The following is a 16,867-nucleotide window of genomic DNA, read 5'->3' on the forward strand; positions in this document are numbered from 1 at the left end:
AGAAAATAAAAATGGAAATAGAAGTAAAGATAAAAAATAAAAATAAAAGGAAAAAAGACAGAAAAGAATGAGAAAAGAAAAAACTGAAAAAAAGGGAAAACAAAGGGGGAGAATGGAAACAGTAAAAAGAAAAAAGCTTTTAAACCAAATTGAAAATAAAAAAAGAAAGAAAAGAAGATCTAGGAAAAGAAACTAAACCTGAGAGTCTGAGCTCACTCCCTGCCCAGGGCTGTCACGCCCCGGATCCCCTCTGTGTCCCCACAGCAGTGCCAGGGGTGTCCTCCAAAAATTCCTGTCTTCACCACCCCCGGGGGCAAAAGTGTGCCCAGAAACCCCATGAGACACCTTGGCCCCAGCTGTGGTGTCTCCAAGGTGTTTTTGGGGGAAAACCCAGGACTGATGGATAACTGCTGCTGCCAGGAACACATTCAGCAGGATCAGCAGCCCTGGCATCAGCCATGGACCTCCACATCCATCCACATCAGTCCCTGAGGAGCCTCCCCTGTGCCCAGGCACAAGGAACAGCCAACAAACAGAACCAGGGAAGCATCACCTTCTTTAATTAAAAATAAAAATACAAGGGAACATGGTTTTTTGTGTGTGGATACTGCAAAGCAGCTTCGGGCTCCGCACTCCTCTGCCCCGGGGAGCTCCTGGGAGCCAGACTCCAGCACCCAGGGCTCTGCAAATTCACATGGAACGAGCCCAGAGCTCTCCTTGGCCTCCTCTTCCCCATGCAGAGGTGGCACCAGCACGGAGAAGACAGTCTTTGTGCCAGGACCAGGGGAAAGGCAGAGCAGCAGGTGTATTTACAGATGGGAAACGTTTCAAACGCAGCATTTCCGTCCCAGGAGCAAAGCCAAGGGTTTTTCCACCCGAGAGCAACAGTGGAAAACCAGCCGGGAGCCCCCGGCCTTGTCACGCTTGTAGCGCCTTCTTGCTCTTCTTCTTCTGCTCCTTGAGGGCCGCATCGTGAGCTTTCCTCTTCTCAGCCAGTTTGTTGGCCTGGGGAGAGAGCCCCGAGACCCCCAGTCAGAGCAGGACAGGAGCTGCAGAGCCCCAGTCCCACCACAGCTCCATGTGCAGGATGGACCCCACGGCACCGGGATCAGGGTGGGATATGGAGAGGGGGCCCTGAGGGGGCACAGGGAGCTCTGCCCGGCTGTGGCACAGCCTGGGGACACTGGGAGGGACCTCAACACCTTCACCAGGGACGGGGAGGAGTGGAAGGAGCGAGTGAGTTTGGGAAGAGCCCAGCCCAGGATGCAGGTGGGGGGCCCATCTCCGTACCTCGCGGATTTTGCGCTTCTTCCCAAACATGATCTTCTTGTAGAGGTATTTCTCCCTCTTCTTCATCATCATGATGGCCAAGCGCTTCTCCTCGCTCTGCTGCTCTTGCTCCAGGCGCTGCTTGTCCTCCACCCGCACCTTCCCCGCCGTCACCTTCACGGGAAGCACCTGTGCGGAGCCAGGGAGCTCAGGATACCGGGAACGCCCCTCCTTCCACAGGGACAGGCATTTCCAGCCCTTTCACTGCGGGCCAGGGAAGAGCCACAGCTCCCTCTGGACCTGCAGGGATGGGAGCTGCAGCTCATGAATGTGGGGCCAGGAGCATCTCTGGAAGTGTCCAAGGCCGGGCTGGATGGGGTTGGAGCAGCCTGGGACAGTGGAGGGTGTCCCTGCCCATGGCAGAGGGTGGAACAAGATGAGCTTTAAGGTCCCTCCCAACCCAAACCATTCCTTGATTGTCTGAGTGTCCCACTGGCCCCAGGACAGGGACATCCCTCAGCAGGGACAGTGACACCAGAGCTGCCTCCATGGCTCCCACCTTGTTGCTCTGAGTCATCTGCTCTTCCATCTTCTGTAACTTCATCTCCTCTTCTTTTTCAGACTCATCTTCCTCTTCCTCCTCCTCTTTGTCATTGTCACCTTCTTCTTCCTCCTCTTCCTCCTCCTCCTCTTCACTCTCTTCCTCTACAAGGAGACACCACTGTTACCCCCGGGATGCTCCAGAGCAGGCACAGCCCAGCTCCCAAACTCCTCTGAGGGCTCCCAGCACCTGGATTCTCTCCCCTCTGCAGGGCCAGCAGCTTCAGCTTCTCAGGAGGGACGTAGTCGCCCTCCTTCTCCGTCACGAAGGGGGAGAGGTGCGGGGGCAGCAGCACCCCAGGGAAATAATCGGCCACGGGCAGGCACAGCTTGGCATTCACCGAGTCAAAAACCCACTGGGGCTGCAGGTAGTACCTGGGCGAGGCAGAGGGGTCCCACCTCAGGCTCTGGAGCCTGTGGGACAGCTCTGGGATGGCTGTTCTGGGGAGGGCCCCCCTGCCTCACCCACCTGCCAACCACCTGCTTGTCCACACGGGGCCGGTCGATGATGTGGTGCGTGATGGACGGGTCCGTGGCATCGTAGGTGGCACCGATGCACAGGGACTTGTCCCAGGACACCTGGCCACCGAAGCAGCTGTGGGCAAAGCCACCGAGGAGTCAGGCTAGCAGGTGGGACCCTCAGGGTCACCTCACCCGCAAGGACATCGGGTGGGTTGGCCCCAAAAGTCCTGCCAGAGAGGCTGGGGGAAGCCAAGGTCCTCCCGGCCACCACGCACCGGATGACGAAGGCCAGCGGCTCCCGGGGCACCTCCCTGTTGAGGAAGAAGCGCAGCCCCTCGAAGAGCTTCTTGTGCTTCTCCAGAGCCTCCTGCTCCTTCTTCTTGGCATCCATCTGCTCCGCTGTCTCCTGCTCGGAGCAAAGCCCTCAGCCTCCTTCTCACCCACAGCCCCTGCCAAGCCCCCCTTGGCAAAGGGGGGGCTCAGGAGCTGTCCCCAAACCGCCAGCCTGAGCACAGGACAGGATCCCCCAGGGCCAGGGATGAGCCCCCCACCAGGGTCTTACCCCCTCCACTGGGAATTCATCCATCTCCACCTCCTCCTCGTGGGTTGGAGCCACCGCCCGGGCCAGGCTGGCGCTCAGAGCCGAGAGCCTCTGCAGGGAGAGGACACGGAGTCACATCCAGGGGGTGGGAAAAGGGACAGCCCCAGGGGGGAAGGGGATTTCTCAGAGCAAGAGGCCAGAAGAGCCAGGGCCTGGACAGAATTCAGCCTCCTCCTGGCACTGTCCCCAGCACGGGGCTCTGGAGGGTCCCCGGCCATGCAGGTGGTGCCTGAGGCTGAGCCCAGCTCTGCCCTACAGGAACAGGGAGTTTGGGATCAGCCCCCTCCAACCTGCAGGGATCTGGGTCTGCCCCTTGGTGCCACAGCAGGAGGGCTGTGGGCAGGACATGAAGGCCACACAGTGTCCCCACAAGTCACAGTGCCAGCCGTGTCCCTCACCTCCAGGTAGCTCTCTGAATCCATGGCGTACTCCTTGCCCTCTGCAGGCTTCAGCTCATCCTCAGCCTGGCTGTCTATCTGGGGAGGAGCAGAGCGGTGGAGGCAGCTCCCAAAAACAGAGACCCCAGAAGTCCCTCATTTCCACCCCCCTTTCCAGCGATCGGGTTGCCACCACGCCGGGGTGGGACAGGTGGTCCCCGCAGTGACCCCAGGGTGGGTGGTGGCCTCACCTTGGGGGGGTACAGCAGGTTCAGGGATTGGTAGAGGCGGAAGTTGACGAAGCCCAGGAGGGTGGTGTAGAACTCGGTGAAGGTGGCCATGACCCGGTAATCCACGTCTGTGGGGTGCTGGTGGCACATGGGATGGGATAAAGGACCCCCCTCTGCAGGGACAGGGGCCCATCCCAGCCACAGGGAGGAGGATCCCATAATATCCCCATTTAGGAAGGGACCATCCAGCCCAGCTCCCGGCCCTGCCCAGACACCCCAACAACCCCAGCCTGGGCATCCCTGGCAGCGCTGTCCAAACGCTCCTGGAGCTCTGGCAGCCTCGGGGCCGTGCCCATTCCCTGGGGAGCCTGGGCAGTGCCCAGCAGCCTCTGGGGGAAGGACCTTTCCCTGAAATTCAGCCTGAAGCTGCCCCAAACACAGAGAGGTCACAGCCACCACCAGACCCTGGGCAGGGAGAACTCTGCAGGCTTCCCCCAGGGTCCTGCTGCCACCCCTCCATGCCTGGATACACAGAACACTTCATCCCATCCTGCAGGGGGACTCCAACTCCTCAAGATGGCAGAGCTGGACAAGAGCAGGACAAGGAGAAGGACAAAGGGCAATGGCTTCCCAGTGCCAAAGGGCAGAGTTAGATGGAATTTTAGGAAGGAATTCCTCCCTGTGAGGGTGGGCAGGCCCTGGCACAGGGTGCCCAGAGCAGCTGTGGCTGCCCCTGGATCCCTGGCAGTGTTTCAGGCCAGGCTGGATGGTATCACGGTGTCCCACAGTGGCAGGGAGGAGAAGAGAGATCCAACGGGCAGGCATTGTGCAGCAAGATTGATTTTCTTAATTGTTTTACAACTCTTTTATAGACTTTTTTCTTCATAGTCTAATTGGTCAAAGGATCAGCCATTCCTTGGGGTGATTGGCTAAAATCCTAAAACATCCATTGTCAGAATATTTTTGTCCTGTACCATAAACAAAGCTCTGCAAGGTTCATAGTTTATAGAACTCTGCTAATATCTTCTGTGAGAGAGAAAAATATCTCACAGCACTGGAAAGAAGCAAGAGAAATTCTTGCTAGCTGCATATTTGTATCCACAGGACAGGGCTTGGAGCAGCCTGGGATAGTGGAAGGTGGAATGTCCCTTCCAACTGAAAACACTCCAGGTTTCTGTGACTCAGAACCACAGAACCACAAAGCCTCAACCCAACCATGCCCAGCCCTGGAAATCGCAGGACTGAGTGCAGAGAGCCCTGCTGTGCCCAGGACCTCCTGCCAAGGCTCAGGGGAAGCTGTCCCAGCACAGTGGGGACTTCCCCTTGCCCTGCTGCCTGGGGGACACAGCAGAACCCTCTTGCTGAGGCTGCAGATCTGACTCATCCCTTCCCTCCGCTCCCCCAGGTTAATCTTTAATGGCTGATAAAGGAGCACATCAATAACTGAGAACACGAGGAACTGGGGAGACTGGTACAGGCAGCCTCGGGGAATCCCGAGGTGACAGATGGCAGTGTCCCCACGTGCCTCCCGAGCCAGGCCCTGTGATCTCCCCACAGGCTGGGCACAGCCTCGTCTGCCACAGGACGGTCCCTCACCCCTTCCCTGGTGATCCCGGAGGCTCTGCCCAGGTACTCACGTCGTGGGCAAAGGCGTAGGGAGTGATCCAGGTGATCGGCTGCCCCAGCACCTCTGCCTGGTAGTAGATGCCCTTGATGGAGAGGAACACCTGGCAGGGCAGAGCGAAGGCTCAGCGGGAGGAAGGCTGCTGTGTCCCCGTCACTGCCACCCCTTTCCCCGGCAGCAGGTTCCTCAGGGAGCGCCAGATCCCAGTGGGATGTGGGATCTGATGTCCCCGTGCCCAAACGCAGCACCCCACACCCCCCCAGGCAGGGGGTCCGGCCCCACCTTGCGCAGGGAGCGGGAGGCGATGACGTAGTTCTGGAACTCCACGGCCAGGCGCCGGCACAGCTGGATGGTCTGCACGTGGCACTTGCCCGTGCGGGGGAAGGTGGAGAACAGGAAGCACATGGACAGGGCATCGTCCAGGTCCCGCAGGGCGTCGATGAACGTGGGGTACCTGCAGCAGGGGGGGACAAGAGGGGGTCACAGCCAGCCCCAGAGTCCTGCAAAAGCTGCTGGGGCTGGGGGAGACCCTGAGTGAGAAAGGAATGGGAACTGCGGAGCATCCACCTGCACATCCCAGCAAAGCTGGGCAGAGGAGGATGGAATATCCTGATCTAGGATGGGACCCATGGGGATTACAGAGTTTTCGCCCTCCTGTGTCTCCTCCTTGCTCGCTGTCACCAAAGCCACCAAAGCCTTGGCAAGACTGACCCTCCCCCAGCCCTCTGAGGAAAACACCCCACAGGGAGAGCAGGGGAGTTCCCTGTGTCCTCCTGGAGCCACCCAGGATGGCTGGGCATTCCTGGCTCTCTCATTCCTTCTCCTCCAGCCCAGAAACACAAAACTCCATCAATACCTCCAGAAATTACACATGAGGTGGATTCCCAGAGAGGGCTGGATGTGATGAAGGATCAGAGAATCCCAGGATGGTTTGGGTTGGAAGAACCTTAAACCTCATCCCATTCCCTCCCCTGGCCCTGGGCAGGGACACCTTCCACTGTCCCAGGCTGCTCCAAGCCCCAATGTCCAGCCTGGCCTTGGACACTGCCAGGGATCCAGGGGCAGCCCCAGCTGCTCTGGGCACCCTGTGCCAGGGCCTGCCCACCCTCCCAGGAAACAATTCCTCCCCAATATCCCATCCATCCCTGCCCTCTGGCACTGGGAAGCCAATCCCTGGGTCCTGTCCCTCCATCCCTTGTCCCCAGTCCCTCTCCAGCTCTGCTGGAGCCCCTTTAGGCCCTGCAAGGGGCTCTGAGCTCTCCCTGGAGCCTTCTCCTCTCCAGGTGAGCACCCCCAGCTCTCCCAGCCTGGCTCCAGAGCAGAGGGGCTCCAGCCCTGGGAGCAGCTCCGTGGTCTCCTCTGGACTCCTCCAGCAGCTCCAGGTGCTTCCTGTGCTGGGCCCCAGGGCTGGATGCTCCAGGTGGCTCTGCCAGGGCTGTCTCACCTCTCCTTGACGATGTGGTCGAGTTTGTAGGTGGGTTTGTTGTCCTTCAGCCGCTCTACAGTGCCCCACTCGCTCTTCCCGTAGGCCTTCCGGAGCTTCCGGACAAACACCTGGGGGGACAGGGGGCCATGGGGGCTCTGTGGCACTGGACGAGCCCCAGGGCCCCCTCGGGTGGGATAAGCACCTTATATTCCCGGAATTTGTTGACGATGGGCTCGTGGAGCAGGAATTTGATGTCCTTGAGCAGGTAGAAGGTCCTGGGGGCGGTGGAGCCCTTGTTCACCTTCTTCTTGTGCTTGGGCTCGTGGGGGTAAATCCCCTTGAGGATGCAGAGACGCCTGGGGACGGGAACAGGGCTGGGACAGGGGGGCCACTGCCGCCCTGTGTCCCCTGGGACACCCCGGGCCCTTCCCTTGGAGGGGGAACCCCAAACGTGGCAGCCTGAAACCGGGGTAGCACTCCACGACCCCAAGGGAAAGGGCCACGCTCTTGGACAGGAGCTCAGGCTGTCCCAGGGCCACCCCACACATCCACCACGGACTTCGGGTCCCTCTGCTCCCCAAGAGGGGCCGGGGGTCCCAGGGGGGCGAGGGGGGGTGATCAGTGGGGTCTGGATGGGCAGAGCTCAGGGGTGTGGGGCGCCTCGGCGGAGGCAGGAAATCCCTGCGGGGTCTGAGGGCACCTCAGGGGGCTCACGGGGAAGTCCCGGGGAACTGGGAGCAGGCGTGGGGTGTTTAGGGGGGAGTTCAGCGGGATGGGGGGCCTGGGAGGGCGCTCAGGGGCACCAGGGATGCCGAGGGAGGGGTTCAGGGCCACCCCACGCAATCACCACGGGCTCCATCTCCCACGGCTTCCCTGCCTGCGGACCGGGGGCCCCGGAGGGTTTGGAGGGATGGGAGTACGGGGTGTAGGGGGCAACTGAGGCGGGGACTCGGGGGTCCGGGGCGTTCTGGGGGTCCCGGGCGCACCTGAAGTCGGGCAGGCTCAGCTGCAGCTTCTTCCGCGCCCGGTTCCGGGTGATGTAGTTGGTGGCGGCTCCGCGCTCGTACTGGGGAGAAACGGGGGCGTTGGGGGAGCGCGGGGGTGCTGAGGGGGTCCCCGCAACCCTCCCGGGGCCACCGGGACTCCTGAGAGTGGAGAGGGAGGAGAAACGGGAACCGGGGGCTGGAAGGGGACAGCGGACACGGCCAGCGCGGGGGGCTGGAGGGGAATCGGGCATGCACCGCTAGCAGGGAGGGGTGCAGGGGCACGACACGGCCGGAGGGGTGCCACCGGCACCGGCACGGGGGGAGCAGACACGGGCCGGCACCGATACCAGGGGAGACGGAGAGGGCACGGAGGAGGAGGGGAGGAACACGGAACGGGCAGGCACCGGACGGCGGGCACGAGCCCCGGGAGCGTGACCGCGGCCGAAAGGAGGGGCCGGGAAGGGCCCGGTACCTTCTTCTTCTCCAGCCCGCCCATGGCCCCGCCGCCGCCGCCGCCGCCACGTGCGCCCGCGCAACGAAGGACCCCGCGCTGCCCACGCCGCGCCTGCGCCCGCGGCTGGGCCCGCGCCCACCGGAGCGGCGCCGCGCTGGGCACGAGGGCAGCGCGGACACCGGAAACAGCGCGGGCAGAAGCAGCGGGGTGGGCGGGCGGCGGGGCCGGGGCAGGCGGCAGAAGGGGGTTGATCAGGCGCGCAGCGGGCAGCCCAGAGCCCTCGCAGAAGGGGTCCTGAGGTGCGGAGCACACTGGGATATCGCAGTGCAGCGCAGGGCATGCTGGGATATAACGGGGCAGGCGGTGCGCGGAGCATTCCGGGATATAGCGAGGCAGGCGTGGCGCGAAGCACGCCGGGATGTACCGGGGCTGGCTGCGCGGGGTATGTCGGGATATAACGAGGCAGCTGTGGCGCGAAGCACGCCGGGATATAGCGGGGCAGGGCTGGCGCGGAGCACGCCGGGATGTACCGGGGCGGGCCGCGCGGGGCATGCCGGGACGTTAGGCGGCAGGAGCGGCGGGGCGGGCGCCGGTCAAACACCGCGATCGCGGCCGGCGGGTCCCTGCCCGGGCCTGGGGGCCCCGCTGCTCTCCTGTAGGCCCCGCTGCTCTCCTGTAGGCCCTGGCGCCGCAGCACCGACCGCAGGACACCGGCCTGGGCGGTCCCCAGCCTGCGGGCCCCACAGCGGGGCAGGTGTTTGGGGAACACCCGGTCACGGCCGGTCTCGGTGGGAGGAGCGTCCCCAGGCCCGCCCCCCTGTGCTCGGTGTCCTCAGGCTGACGGGGCCGGAGCCCAGCGGTGCCCCGGGACCCCCTCCTGGGCTGCGGGATTTGTTTCCGTGGCTCAGGACCCCACGTCCCCCCCGGCAGGGGGGTTTTATCTCTTGGGGCTCAGGACCCTCACGCCCCCCGGCTTTAGGGATTTATTTTTTGCAGTTTGTCCCCCCTCCCTGCCTGTCCCTCGGCTCCCGGGTGGGGCTGATCAATCTCCTTTCTCAATTAAATCGTAGTTCCAGGCGAGCATGGGAACTCTCGTTTCCAAAGGGGCCGGATTTGGCCGGGTTTCATCCCTGTCTATTTTCGGGCTGTGCCCGCCGGTGTTGACCCGAGCAGGGCACCTGGGGCCAGGCTGCCCCGGGCAGGGTGTCCCGGCCCGGCCGGGAGTGCCCCCGCGCCCCTCGGCTGCGCCTCAGCCAAAGTTCTGCCCCGTTTGTGCTGACTCGGCCCCGGCGTGCGGAAACGGCCTCTCGCCCCACCTTCCCGTGCTGTCCCGGCTCATCCTGCCGCTCCCGGCTGCCCGGCGGGGCTGTGCCGAGCTCTGGCACCCCCGTGTCCCCCCTGTCCCGCTCCAGCATGTGGCTGCCGCTCGTCGTGCTGCTGCTGCTGCCCGCGGTCCTGCCCGCCCAGTGCTGCGGTGAGTGCGGCCCCGGCCCCCCAAACCTGCCCGGGACCCCCCCCGGGCCGGGAGCTCGCTCTGAGCTCGGGGGGGTTCCCTGAGGAGCGGGGTTTGGGGTGATGAGCCCAATCTCCAGCCCCTGGCGAGGACGGCGACTCGTGACAGCCCTCGCTGATGAATTCTCCAGGGCTCAGCTGCCCCCAGCCCAACCCCTGCACCCCCTGCCCGGAGCCAGCCCGTGCCCACCCCCCACAAGGGTCCCTGGGGAGAAGGGTGTCACCCAGAGCCCCCTGCCACCCCCTCGGGCTCTCTGTGCTCCCGCTCCATGTCATGTCTCTTTGTTTCTTCCTCTTTTTTGGTGGGAAATCGGGAGGCTATGGGATTTGGGGGGGACGCGGAGGGTGTGGGGTGCACGGAGGGGTGAGTGCTGGGGATCCATCCCCACTGCGGCCCCACACAGCTTTGGGGGGGCTGTGGAGCCGCAGGGCCGTGCTTGGGGGGGGGGTCTCGGCCCTCTCGTGCCCCCTCACCTGCACTGCCTCTCCCGGGCCGGGGCAGAGCCCCCGGGGGGCTCGGTGGGCGCCGTGCGGGTGCTGAGTGCGCGGCTGCTGGGGCTGGCGGGGGACCCCGCGCGGGACCCCGACCCCGCCGTGTACCTGGCCCTGCGCCTGGCCCGTGACCACGACCCGCGGCTGGAGCAGCGCTACCTGGAGAGGCTGCAGGACGCCTTCCAGCAGCCCTACGGCAGGTGGGTCCCCGGGGGGCCCCCCGCGGGCCTTTGGGGACGCCCCTGTCCCCCATGCTGACGCCCTGTCCCCGCAGGAGCCTGCAGGCCCACGGCCACTCCCGGTGGGACGCTGAGCACAGCACGTATGTGTGGGTGTCCCGGGGTCCCCTCAGGGCAGGTGACACCTCAGGCGGTGTCCTGGGAGGTGACTGGTGCCTTGCAGGAGCGCGGCGGCGTGGCCGCACACGGGGCGGCTGGCGCTGTACCTGCTGGGGCTGCGGGCCACCTGTCCCCCACTCAGTCCCCAGCGCTCGCTGGTGACGTGGCTCAAGTACTACCTGGAGGAGGACTGGACAGGTGAGAGTGTCCCTGCGGGGTGAGCGCCCACCTGGCACCCACACGTCCAGCCGTGGGACACGGGCTCACCCCAGTGACACCTCATGTGGTCCCCAGGCTCCCGGCGGCACGGCCACCCCCTCACCAGTTACTACCAGTACGGGCTGGGTGTGCTGGCACTGTGTGTGCACCACAAGCGGGTGCGGGAGGAGGTGATCCGGCGGCTCCTCACGGCCCAGCACCACGGAAGGCTTGGGCACAGTGGCAATGCTGTGGGTAAGGGTCCAGGGGCACAGGCAGTGGCACCCTGGTGGAAGTGTGACCCTGTGGTGACACTGGGGCGTCCCTGCAGACACGGAGGCCGTGGTGGCACTGGCCTTCACCTGCCTGGAGCAGAGGAGGTTGGTGGGGACCGGGCTGGCGGCCGAGCTCCGGGCAGCCGCGCACAGGGCCAGCAGGAGCATGGCCGAGGCCCAGGGCCCCGACGGCATCATCGGCAACATCTACAGCACCCCGTGGGCACTGCAGGTGGGTGTCACCCGAGGGGACATCCGGGCTGGCACTGGCAATGGGCATGGGGGGAAGTGGGGCTGCAGACGTGGGTGTGGGTGCAGGGGCAGACGTGGGTGCAGACGTGGGTGTGGACACAGATGCAGATGTGGGTGCCCAGGCAGAGGCAGCTGCCCTGGGGCAGGTGATGCTCAGCAGTGCAGTGCCCAGGTACCCAACCCTCCTCCCTCTTCCCACCATCCCCATCCCTCCCTGTCCCAGGTGTTCCTGGCCACGGGTGCATGCCAGACGGAGCCGGCGTTCGACCGGGCCACGGCCGCGCTGCTGGAGAACCTGGAAGCCTTCGGCACCGCCGCCACCATGGCCCAGGTGCTGCCGGTGCTGCACGGCCGCTCCTACCTGGACATCGCCTCCATGCATTGCCAGGAGGAGTCGGGTAGGAGCCGGGGCCAGCTGGGATTGGGGTCAGCACTGGGGCCACCATGGTGGTGGCTGGGTGTCACCAGTGCTTTGGTGGCTCCTCAGACACGCTGACACCCATGGACATCGAGCCCCCGACTGAGGTGCCGGGGAGCAAAACGGTGCAGCTGGTGGTGGAGTGTCCCCTGCCCTGGTGTTACGAGCTCCGGCTCTACGACCGCCCGGTGCCCGTGCCCGCCGCCGCCTCCCTCCTGGACGTGCTCTGGGCGGCTGCTGCGCTGGAACCCCACGACTTCAAGTATGTGGGGGTCACGCTGTGGTGGCCACGTGTCCTGCACCTGCGCCACGGGCTCACCCCGGTTCCCACTGCCAGCAATGCCGAGGCCAGACCCTCACCCTGTGACCCTGCTGTCCCATCCCCCAGGTTCCACACCCAGGACACCCCACAGGGCCCCTTCCTGACCCAGGTGCTGGGGCTGGAGGCCCGGCAGGAGAAGCGGAACTACTGGCAGCTCCTGACCGCACCCAACACCCCCCTGCAGATGGGTGAGTGGTGGGTGGGGGTCCCTGGGGAGGTGGCAGGGGTCCCCTGCAGCCCCATGGCTGCTGTCCCACCCCGAACCGCTGTCCCTCACTCTGCAGGTATCGCCGACTACAGACCCCAAGATGGGGAGACCCTGATCCTGCGCCTCAGCGAGTGGTAGAGGGTGGGGGGTGATGGCAATGAAACCCCCACTGAGGGCACAGAACCTGCCGGCTCCCTGCTTCTTGCTTTCCGTGGGCCAGCACCCCAAATCTGCCCGGGGCAGGAGGAGGGGACACACACGATGCCCCGTGTCCTGCGGGTGCAGTGGGATGGGAGCACGCAGACCAGCAGCTCCTTCAGTCCTGGTCCCAGTCAGGAATGGGGCAGGCGGCCGCTGGGAGCAGCCGTTTTTGGGGTGTCCAAAGCATTTTTGGGGAGGCCAAAGATTTGGGGAGTCCGAGTCAGCGCTGTTCATCCTCAGTAAAGACCAGCTGAGATCCCCCTCCCCTGTAACCCCGTGGGGGTACTGAGCTCCCACTGTCCCAGGGCTCGGGGATCGCGGTGCCCGAGGGGGACCCCCAGGTGTGCCCAAATCTGCGTGATGCCCCCGCGAATTTAATCCAACCCCCAAAATCACCGGGGCAGCGGCGGTGTCGGGGCGTGGGTGTCCCGGCGGGTCGGGGGCGATGGCGCAGGGAGCCGGGCGGGGGCTGGGACGCGGCCCCGCTGTCACCAGGGAGCCACCGCACGGTGCTGAAGGCCGGGGGTGCCCAGCGGGCCCCGCCGCACGGGCGGCACGGCCGGGTGTGTCCCCGGTGCCCCCGGTGCCCGTGCCCGCCGTGCCCCGCCCGCCCGGCAGTGACGCGATGGCCTCGCAGGGAGGAGTCTCCGCCCTCCGCTCCCGCCATCACCAAACTTTCCGCTGGCCCCGGCCGCCGCCGCCGCCTTCTCCCAGCACATGGCACCGCCACCCCGGCGCTGAGCCCCGCCAGCACCCCCGGCCGGGGGCCGCCGCCGCAGGGAGCGGGGACAGCGCGGCCGCCGCCGGGCCAGCACCGCTGTCAGCGGCACCCATCGCGGGGCTCTCGGGAGGACGGGGCAGAGCGGCGAGCGGCGGCCGGAGGCAGCGGAGCCGGTGCCCATGTGCCCGCGGTCGCGGCGGGGCGATGAAGCCGCGATGAGCACGGCTGGCGAGGGCGCCCCGCGGCCCTGGAAGCCCGACCCGGGGCAGGCGGACGGGGGGCGGCCGCCGGGGCCGGCGCTGCCGCTGACCCTCAGCGTGCTGGCCTGGCTGGGCACGGGCACCACCATGGCCGGCCTCAACAAGTGGATTTTCGCGGCGCACGGGTTCCGCTACCCGCTGCTGCTCTCGGCGCTGCACATGCTGTCCGGCGTGGCCGTGGGCTACCCGCTGGGCTGGGCACGGGCACCGGGCCCCCGGCCCCGCGCCAGGATCTACCTGCTCAGCCTCACTTTCTGCACCAGCGTGGCCCTGGGCAACCTGGGCCTGAGCTACGTGCAGCTGGACGTGGCCCAGGCCGTGGCCACCACCACGCCGCTGGTGACGCTGGTGCTGGGGGTGCTGGGGGGCCGGCGGCCGCACCCGCTGCAGTTCTGGGCCATGGGGCCGGTGTGTGCCGGGGCCGCCTGCAGCATCGCCGGCGGGCTCTGCTTCTCCCAGCCCGGCTGCGGCTTCCTTCTGGCCGCCACCGTGCTCCGCGCCCTCAAGTCCATCCAGCAGAGTAAGTGCCACCTGTCCCTGTCCCTTTCCTGCATGTCCGCCCGCCCCTGGCAGGCCCCCTGGGGCACAGGGGTGCTGGTGTCACCTCGGTGCCACCCCGGTGCTGGGGGTTCTCCGTGCTCACCCTGCCACCCGCTGCCCACCCTGATGTCACCCCAGCCCCAATGCTACCGCACCCTATCACTGGTGTCACCCCAGTGCCACCTTTGTTCCGCTGACACTCCCTGCCCACCCTGGCCTCAGCGTCACCCCGTGGTGACAACCGTGGTGGCACTCTGGCTCCCAGTTTCACCCGAGCCGCAGTGCCATCTGCTGTCCCCGTTGGTCCTGGTGCCACCCTTGTATCACCCCAGCCCCAGTGCCACCCCATGCCCACTCTGTCCCTGGTGCCACCTCAGAGCCACCCTTGCCCCTCTCAGGGCTGTGTCGTACTTGTGGCCCTGAGGTGATGTGACCTTAATTTGTCAATGATGACACCATTAGTGTCCCTGTGGTGTCCTGGGGCCGGGGGGGGGGTGGAAATGCCCTAGTGTGGCACAGGGTCACCCGGCCTGTCCTGTCCCTGTGGGCTGCTGGACTCCCTGTGAGTCCTCCCTTCCCAGGGGTCTGGTGGCCGCGGTGCCACCCAGGCCGTGGTGTCCTTGGCAAATGGCAGCGAGGAGCCAGCTGGAATGTTTTTGGCTGGCAAGGGAGCACGTCCTCCAGAGCCTGTGACTCAGGGCACCGTGGGGATGGGCTCTGGCATGGGGCCATGGGCTCACCCCAAGGTCCCCATGGCTGTACTGGGGTGCTGTGGCCCCCCAAGGGACACCACTGGTCATCACGTCAATGCCCTGTCACCTTTTCACCCTCAGTGCAACATGGACATTGGCTCCGGGGAGGATAGGGGCATGTCTGTGTGTGGCAGCCAGCCCTGCTGTGCCTGCTGTCCCCACTGTCCTCAGATGACCCGGAGGGGGGGACATGGGGACAAATGCTCCAAAACGGGCTGGGAAAGCTGCCCTGTCCAACGCTCACTGTGGCACCCTGACCCCCAAACCCAGGCACTCTTGAAACTGGACACCCTCTGAACCAGGGCACCTCTAGACCAAGGAGTCCCAGAAATGAAGGACTCCCAAACTACTAAACAGAGACACGTCCAAACCTGGGAACCTCCAAATGGGACCCCCCAAACCAGGGCACCCCCAGCCCATGGAAGGAACTGCCCTCCCTCATTTTCCGCTTCCCAGTGACATTTGGGATTTCTTTGCTGCTTGGACCCGTGTTGTTTGGTGTCCTCTATGGGTGATGGGTGTCCCTGTGGTGGGTGGGTGGGATGTCCCACTGACTGTCCCCTGTCCCCCCAGGTGTGCTGCTGCAGGAGGACCGTCTGGATGCATTGTCCCTGCTCGGCCTGACGTCCCTGCCCAGTTTTGTGCTGCTGTTTGGGGCGGCCGTGGCGCTGGAGCTGGGCCCCTCGTGGCAGGGCGTCCTTCGCCCCGACGCCGCGCTCTGGGGCTGCGTCCTGCTCAGCTGCCTCGGCTCCGTCCTCTACAACCTGGCCACCTCCTGCCTCCTGTCCCTCACCTCAGCCCTCACGCTGCACCTCCTGGGCAGCCTCACCGTGGTGGGCAACCTGCTGCTGTCGCGGCTGCTGTTTGGCACGCGGCTGGGCGCGCTGGGCTACGCCGGTGTGGCGCTGACGCTGGCCGGGATGGTGCTGTACCACCAGCCTCGGCTCCTGGCTGCCTGCTGGGGCCTGCGGGGGCTGCGGCGGCACCCGCGCCACGAGTAGGGACCCGTGGGGGGGTTGGGGCCAGGAGGGCTCTGGGGGAGTGCTGTGCACATGTGTGCCAGTGTATGTGACTCTGTGCATGTGTGTGCCAGTGTGCACGGCTCTGTGTGCACACACCGGTGCTGAGGTGCGCAGTGCTGTGCACACGTGTGTGTCTGTGCAAGGCTGGGTGTTTTCTGGTGAGCCCAGATGTGAGTGTACACGTCCTGCTTTGCACAGTGTACGTGTGTGCTGGTGCGCCCAGCGCTGTGCACGTGGATGTGCTGATGTGCACGTGTGTTGTGTGCACAGCTGTGCACACGTGCGTTGAATTGCACACTCTCAGGTGTGAGTGGGTCTGCGCACAGCTCTGTGCGTGTGGGTGTGCGCAGGCCCTGCAGGTGTGAGCGTGGCTCTGTGTGGGGCACGTGCATGTTGATGTGTGTGACACTGCACGCGTTGGTGTGCACAGCTCTGCATGCACACGTGTTGGTGTGCATGTGTGTGTTAATGTGCACACGTTGGTGTGCACAGGCTCTGCGTGTGAGCAGGTCTCGTGCTTGTGGGCACCTGTGCGTCAGTACAGACTACGTGTGCGAGTGTCTGTGTGGCACACGTGTGCTGGTGTGCACAGCTCTACGTGTGCATTGCTGGCAGGTGCTGCTGTGCACAGGGGCCCTGTGCAGCTGAGCAGGTACCTGTGTGTGTGCACCGGCTCTGCACGTGTGTTCCCGTGTGCACACACAGGCTGGGCACGCTCAGGGACGTGGCTCTGGATACACAGCTCCATGCATCGGGCTGCTGTCCCACCTGGGAAAACTGACGTGTGTCTGTGTGTGTGTCTGTGTGTGTGTCACTACTGAGCTCTGCTGGCTGGAGTGGCCCCTGGCTTTCTGTACACTCAGTTCTCGTGGCTGAATGAGACACCCAGGACAGGGTGGGTGCGTGTCCCCTCTCCTGTCCCCATCCCCACCGTGTCGTGACAATCCCACAGGGCTGCCAGTGGTGCTGCCAGTGTCGTCTTTGTCCCCACCGTGCCCTTCAGCCCCCACAGCTGTCCCCACCCCTCCCAGCTCGCTGCAGACTGGCATCCGTGGCAGAGATGGTGAGAGCCCAGCCAAGGGGATGGGAACAGCCTGGACTAGTTGCCATCGCTCCAGGACAGTGCTGGGCTGTGACACGGGACAGTGCTGGGCTGTGACACAGCACATGCTCACCATGGCAAAGGGACAACCCTGTGTGTGTGCCCTGGCACCGCTGCTGGGGTCCGTGGTGGCCATTGCCACGCTCGTATCTCCACTCTGGGGCCGAAGGACCCAGCTCCGATTGCACTTGTCCCAAAATAAAGCTCTATTTTTGTTGTACTCCA

At 64.9% G+C, this 16,867-nt stretch overlaps 3 protein-coding genes across 4 annotated transcripts; 2 read left to right on the plus strand and 1 right to left on the minus strand.

Moving 5' to 3' along the window:
• Positions 1 to 534: 534 nt before the first annotated feature.
• On the minus strand, positions 535 to 8,111 carry PES1 (pescadillo ribosomal biogenesis factor 1). The gene is made up of 15 exons (XM_048323178.1): positions 8,048 to 8,111; positions 7,576 to 7,655; positions 6,792 to 6,945; positions 6,608 to 6,717; positions 5,446 to 5,617; positions 5,177 to 5,266; positions 3,561 to 3,677; positions 3,331 to 3,408; positions 2,894 to 2,983; positions 2,607 to 2,737; positions 2,339 to 2,464; positions 2,060 to 2,244; positions 1,829 to 1,974; positions 1,291 to 1,458; positions 535 to 1,005 (listed from the first exon to the last, which is right to left on the minus strand). The coding sequence occupies exons 1-15, from the start codon at positions 8,069 to 8,071 to the stop codon at positions 919 to 921; spliced, it is 1,758 nt and encodes a 585-aa protein (XP_048179135.1). The 5' UTR covers positions 8,072 to 8,111; the 3' UTR covers positions 535 to 918.
• A 505-nt stretch (positions 8,112 to 8,616) lies between these two features.
• On the plus strand, positions 8,617 to 12,227 carry TCN2 (transcobalamin 2). Of its 2 annotated transcripts, XM_048323048.1 has the most exons (10): positions 8,625 to 9,503; positions 10,044 to 10,233; positions 10,308 to 10,355; positions 10,436 to 10,569; positions 10,666 to 10,824; positions 10,901 to 11,076; positions 11,320 to 11,494; positions 11,584 to 11,776; positions 11,903 to 12,024; positions 12,121 to 12,227. In XM_048323048.1, exons 1-10 carry the CDS (start codon positions 9,443 to 9,445, stop codon positions 12,180 to 12,182), a joined length of 1,320 nt encoding a protein of 439 aa, XP_048179005.1. In that variant the 5' UTR covers positions 8,625 to 9,442; the 3' UTR covers positions 12,183 to 12,227. The 2 variants fall into 2 exon arrangements, with proteins under 2 accessions (XP_048179004.1, XP_048179005.1); XM_048323047.1 differs by having other exon boundaries at positions 8,617 to 10,233.
• Positions 12,228 to 12,846: 619 nt separating this feature from the next.
• Positions 12,847 to 16,867, plus strand: SLC35E4 (solute carrier family 35 member E4). Its single transcript, XM_048323049.1, has 2 exons — positions 12,847 to 13,746; positions 15,092 to 16,867. The coding sequence occupies exons 1-2, from the start codon at positions 13,146 to 13,148 to the stop codon at positions 15,517 to 15,519; spliced, it is 1,029 nt and encodes a 342-aa protein (XP_048179006.1). The 5' UTR covers positions 12,847 to 13,145; the 3' UTR covers positions 15,520 to 16,867.

This window comes from Corvus hawaiiensis, chromosome 18 (assembly GCF_020740725.1).
Source record: "Corvus hawaiiensis isolate bCorHaw1 chromosome 18, bCorHaw1.pri.cur, whole genome shotgun sequence".
NCBI classification, from domain to species: domain Eukaryota; kingdom Metazoa; phylum Chordata; class Aves; order Passeriformes; family Corvidae; genus Corvus; species Corvus hawaiiensis.

Excerpts from the sequence above, each read along its gene's own strand:
- PES1 (XM_048323178.1), bottom strand. The coding sequence starts at position 8,071 with ATGGGCGGGCTGGAGAAGAAGAAG. Across the intron at positions 5,618-6,607 it reads GACCACATCGTCAAGGAGAG|GTACCCCACGTTCATCGACG; the intron begins GTGAGACAGCCC and ends CCCCTGCTGCAG. Across the intron at positions 1,975-2,059 it reads GCAGAGGGGAGAGAATCCAG|AGGAAGAGAGTGAAGAGGAG; the intron begins GTGCTGGGAGCC and ends GTCTCCTTGTAG.
- TCN2 (XM_048323047.1), top strand. The coding sequence starts at position 9,605 with ATGAGCCCAATCTCCAGCCCCTGGCGAGGACGGCGACTCGTGACAGCC. Across the intron at positions 11,077-11,319 it reads GCACCCCGTGGGCACTGCAG|GTGTTCCTGGCCACGGGTGC; the intron begins GTGGGTGTCACC and ends TCCCTGTCCCAG. Across the intron at positions 12,025-12,120 it reads CAACACCCCCCTGCAGATGG|GTATCGCCGACTACAGACCC; the intron begins GTGAGTGGTGGG and ends CTCACTCTGCAG.
- SLC35E4 (XM_048323049.1), top strand. The coding sequence starts at position 13,146 with ATGTGCCCGCGGTCGCGGCGGGGCGATGAAGCCGCGATGAGCACGGCT. Across the intron at positions 13,747-15,091 it reads CCTCAAGTCCATCCAGCAGA|GTGTGCTGCTGCAGGAGGAC; the intron begins GTAAGTGCCACC and ends CTGTCCCCCCAG.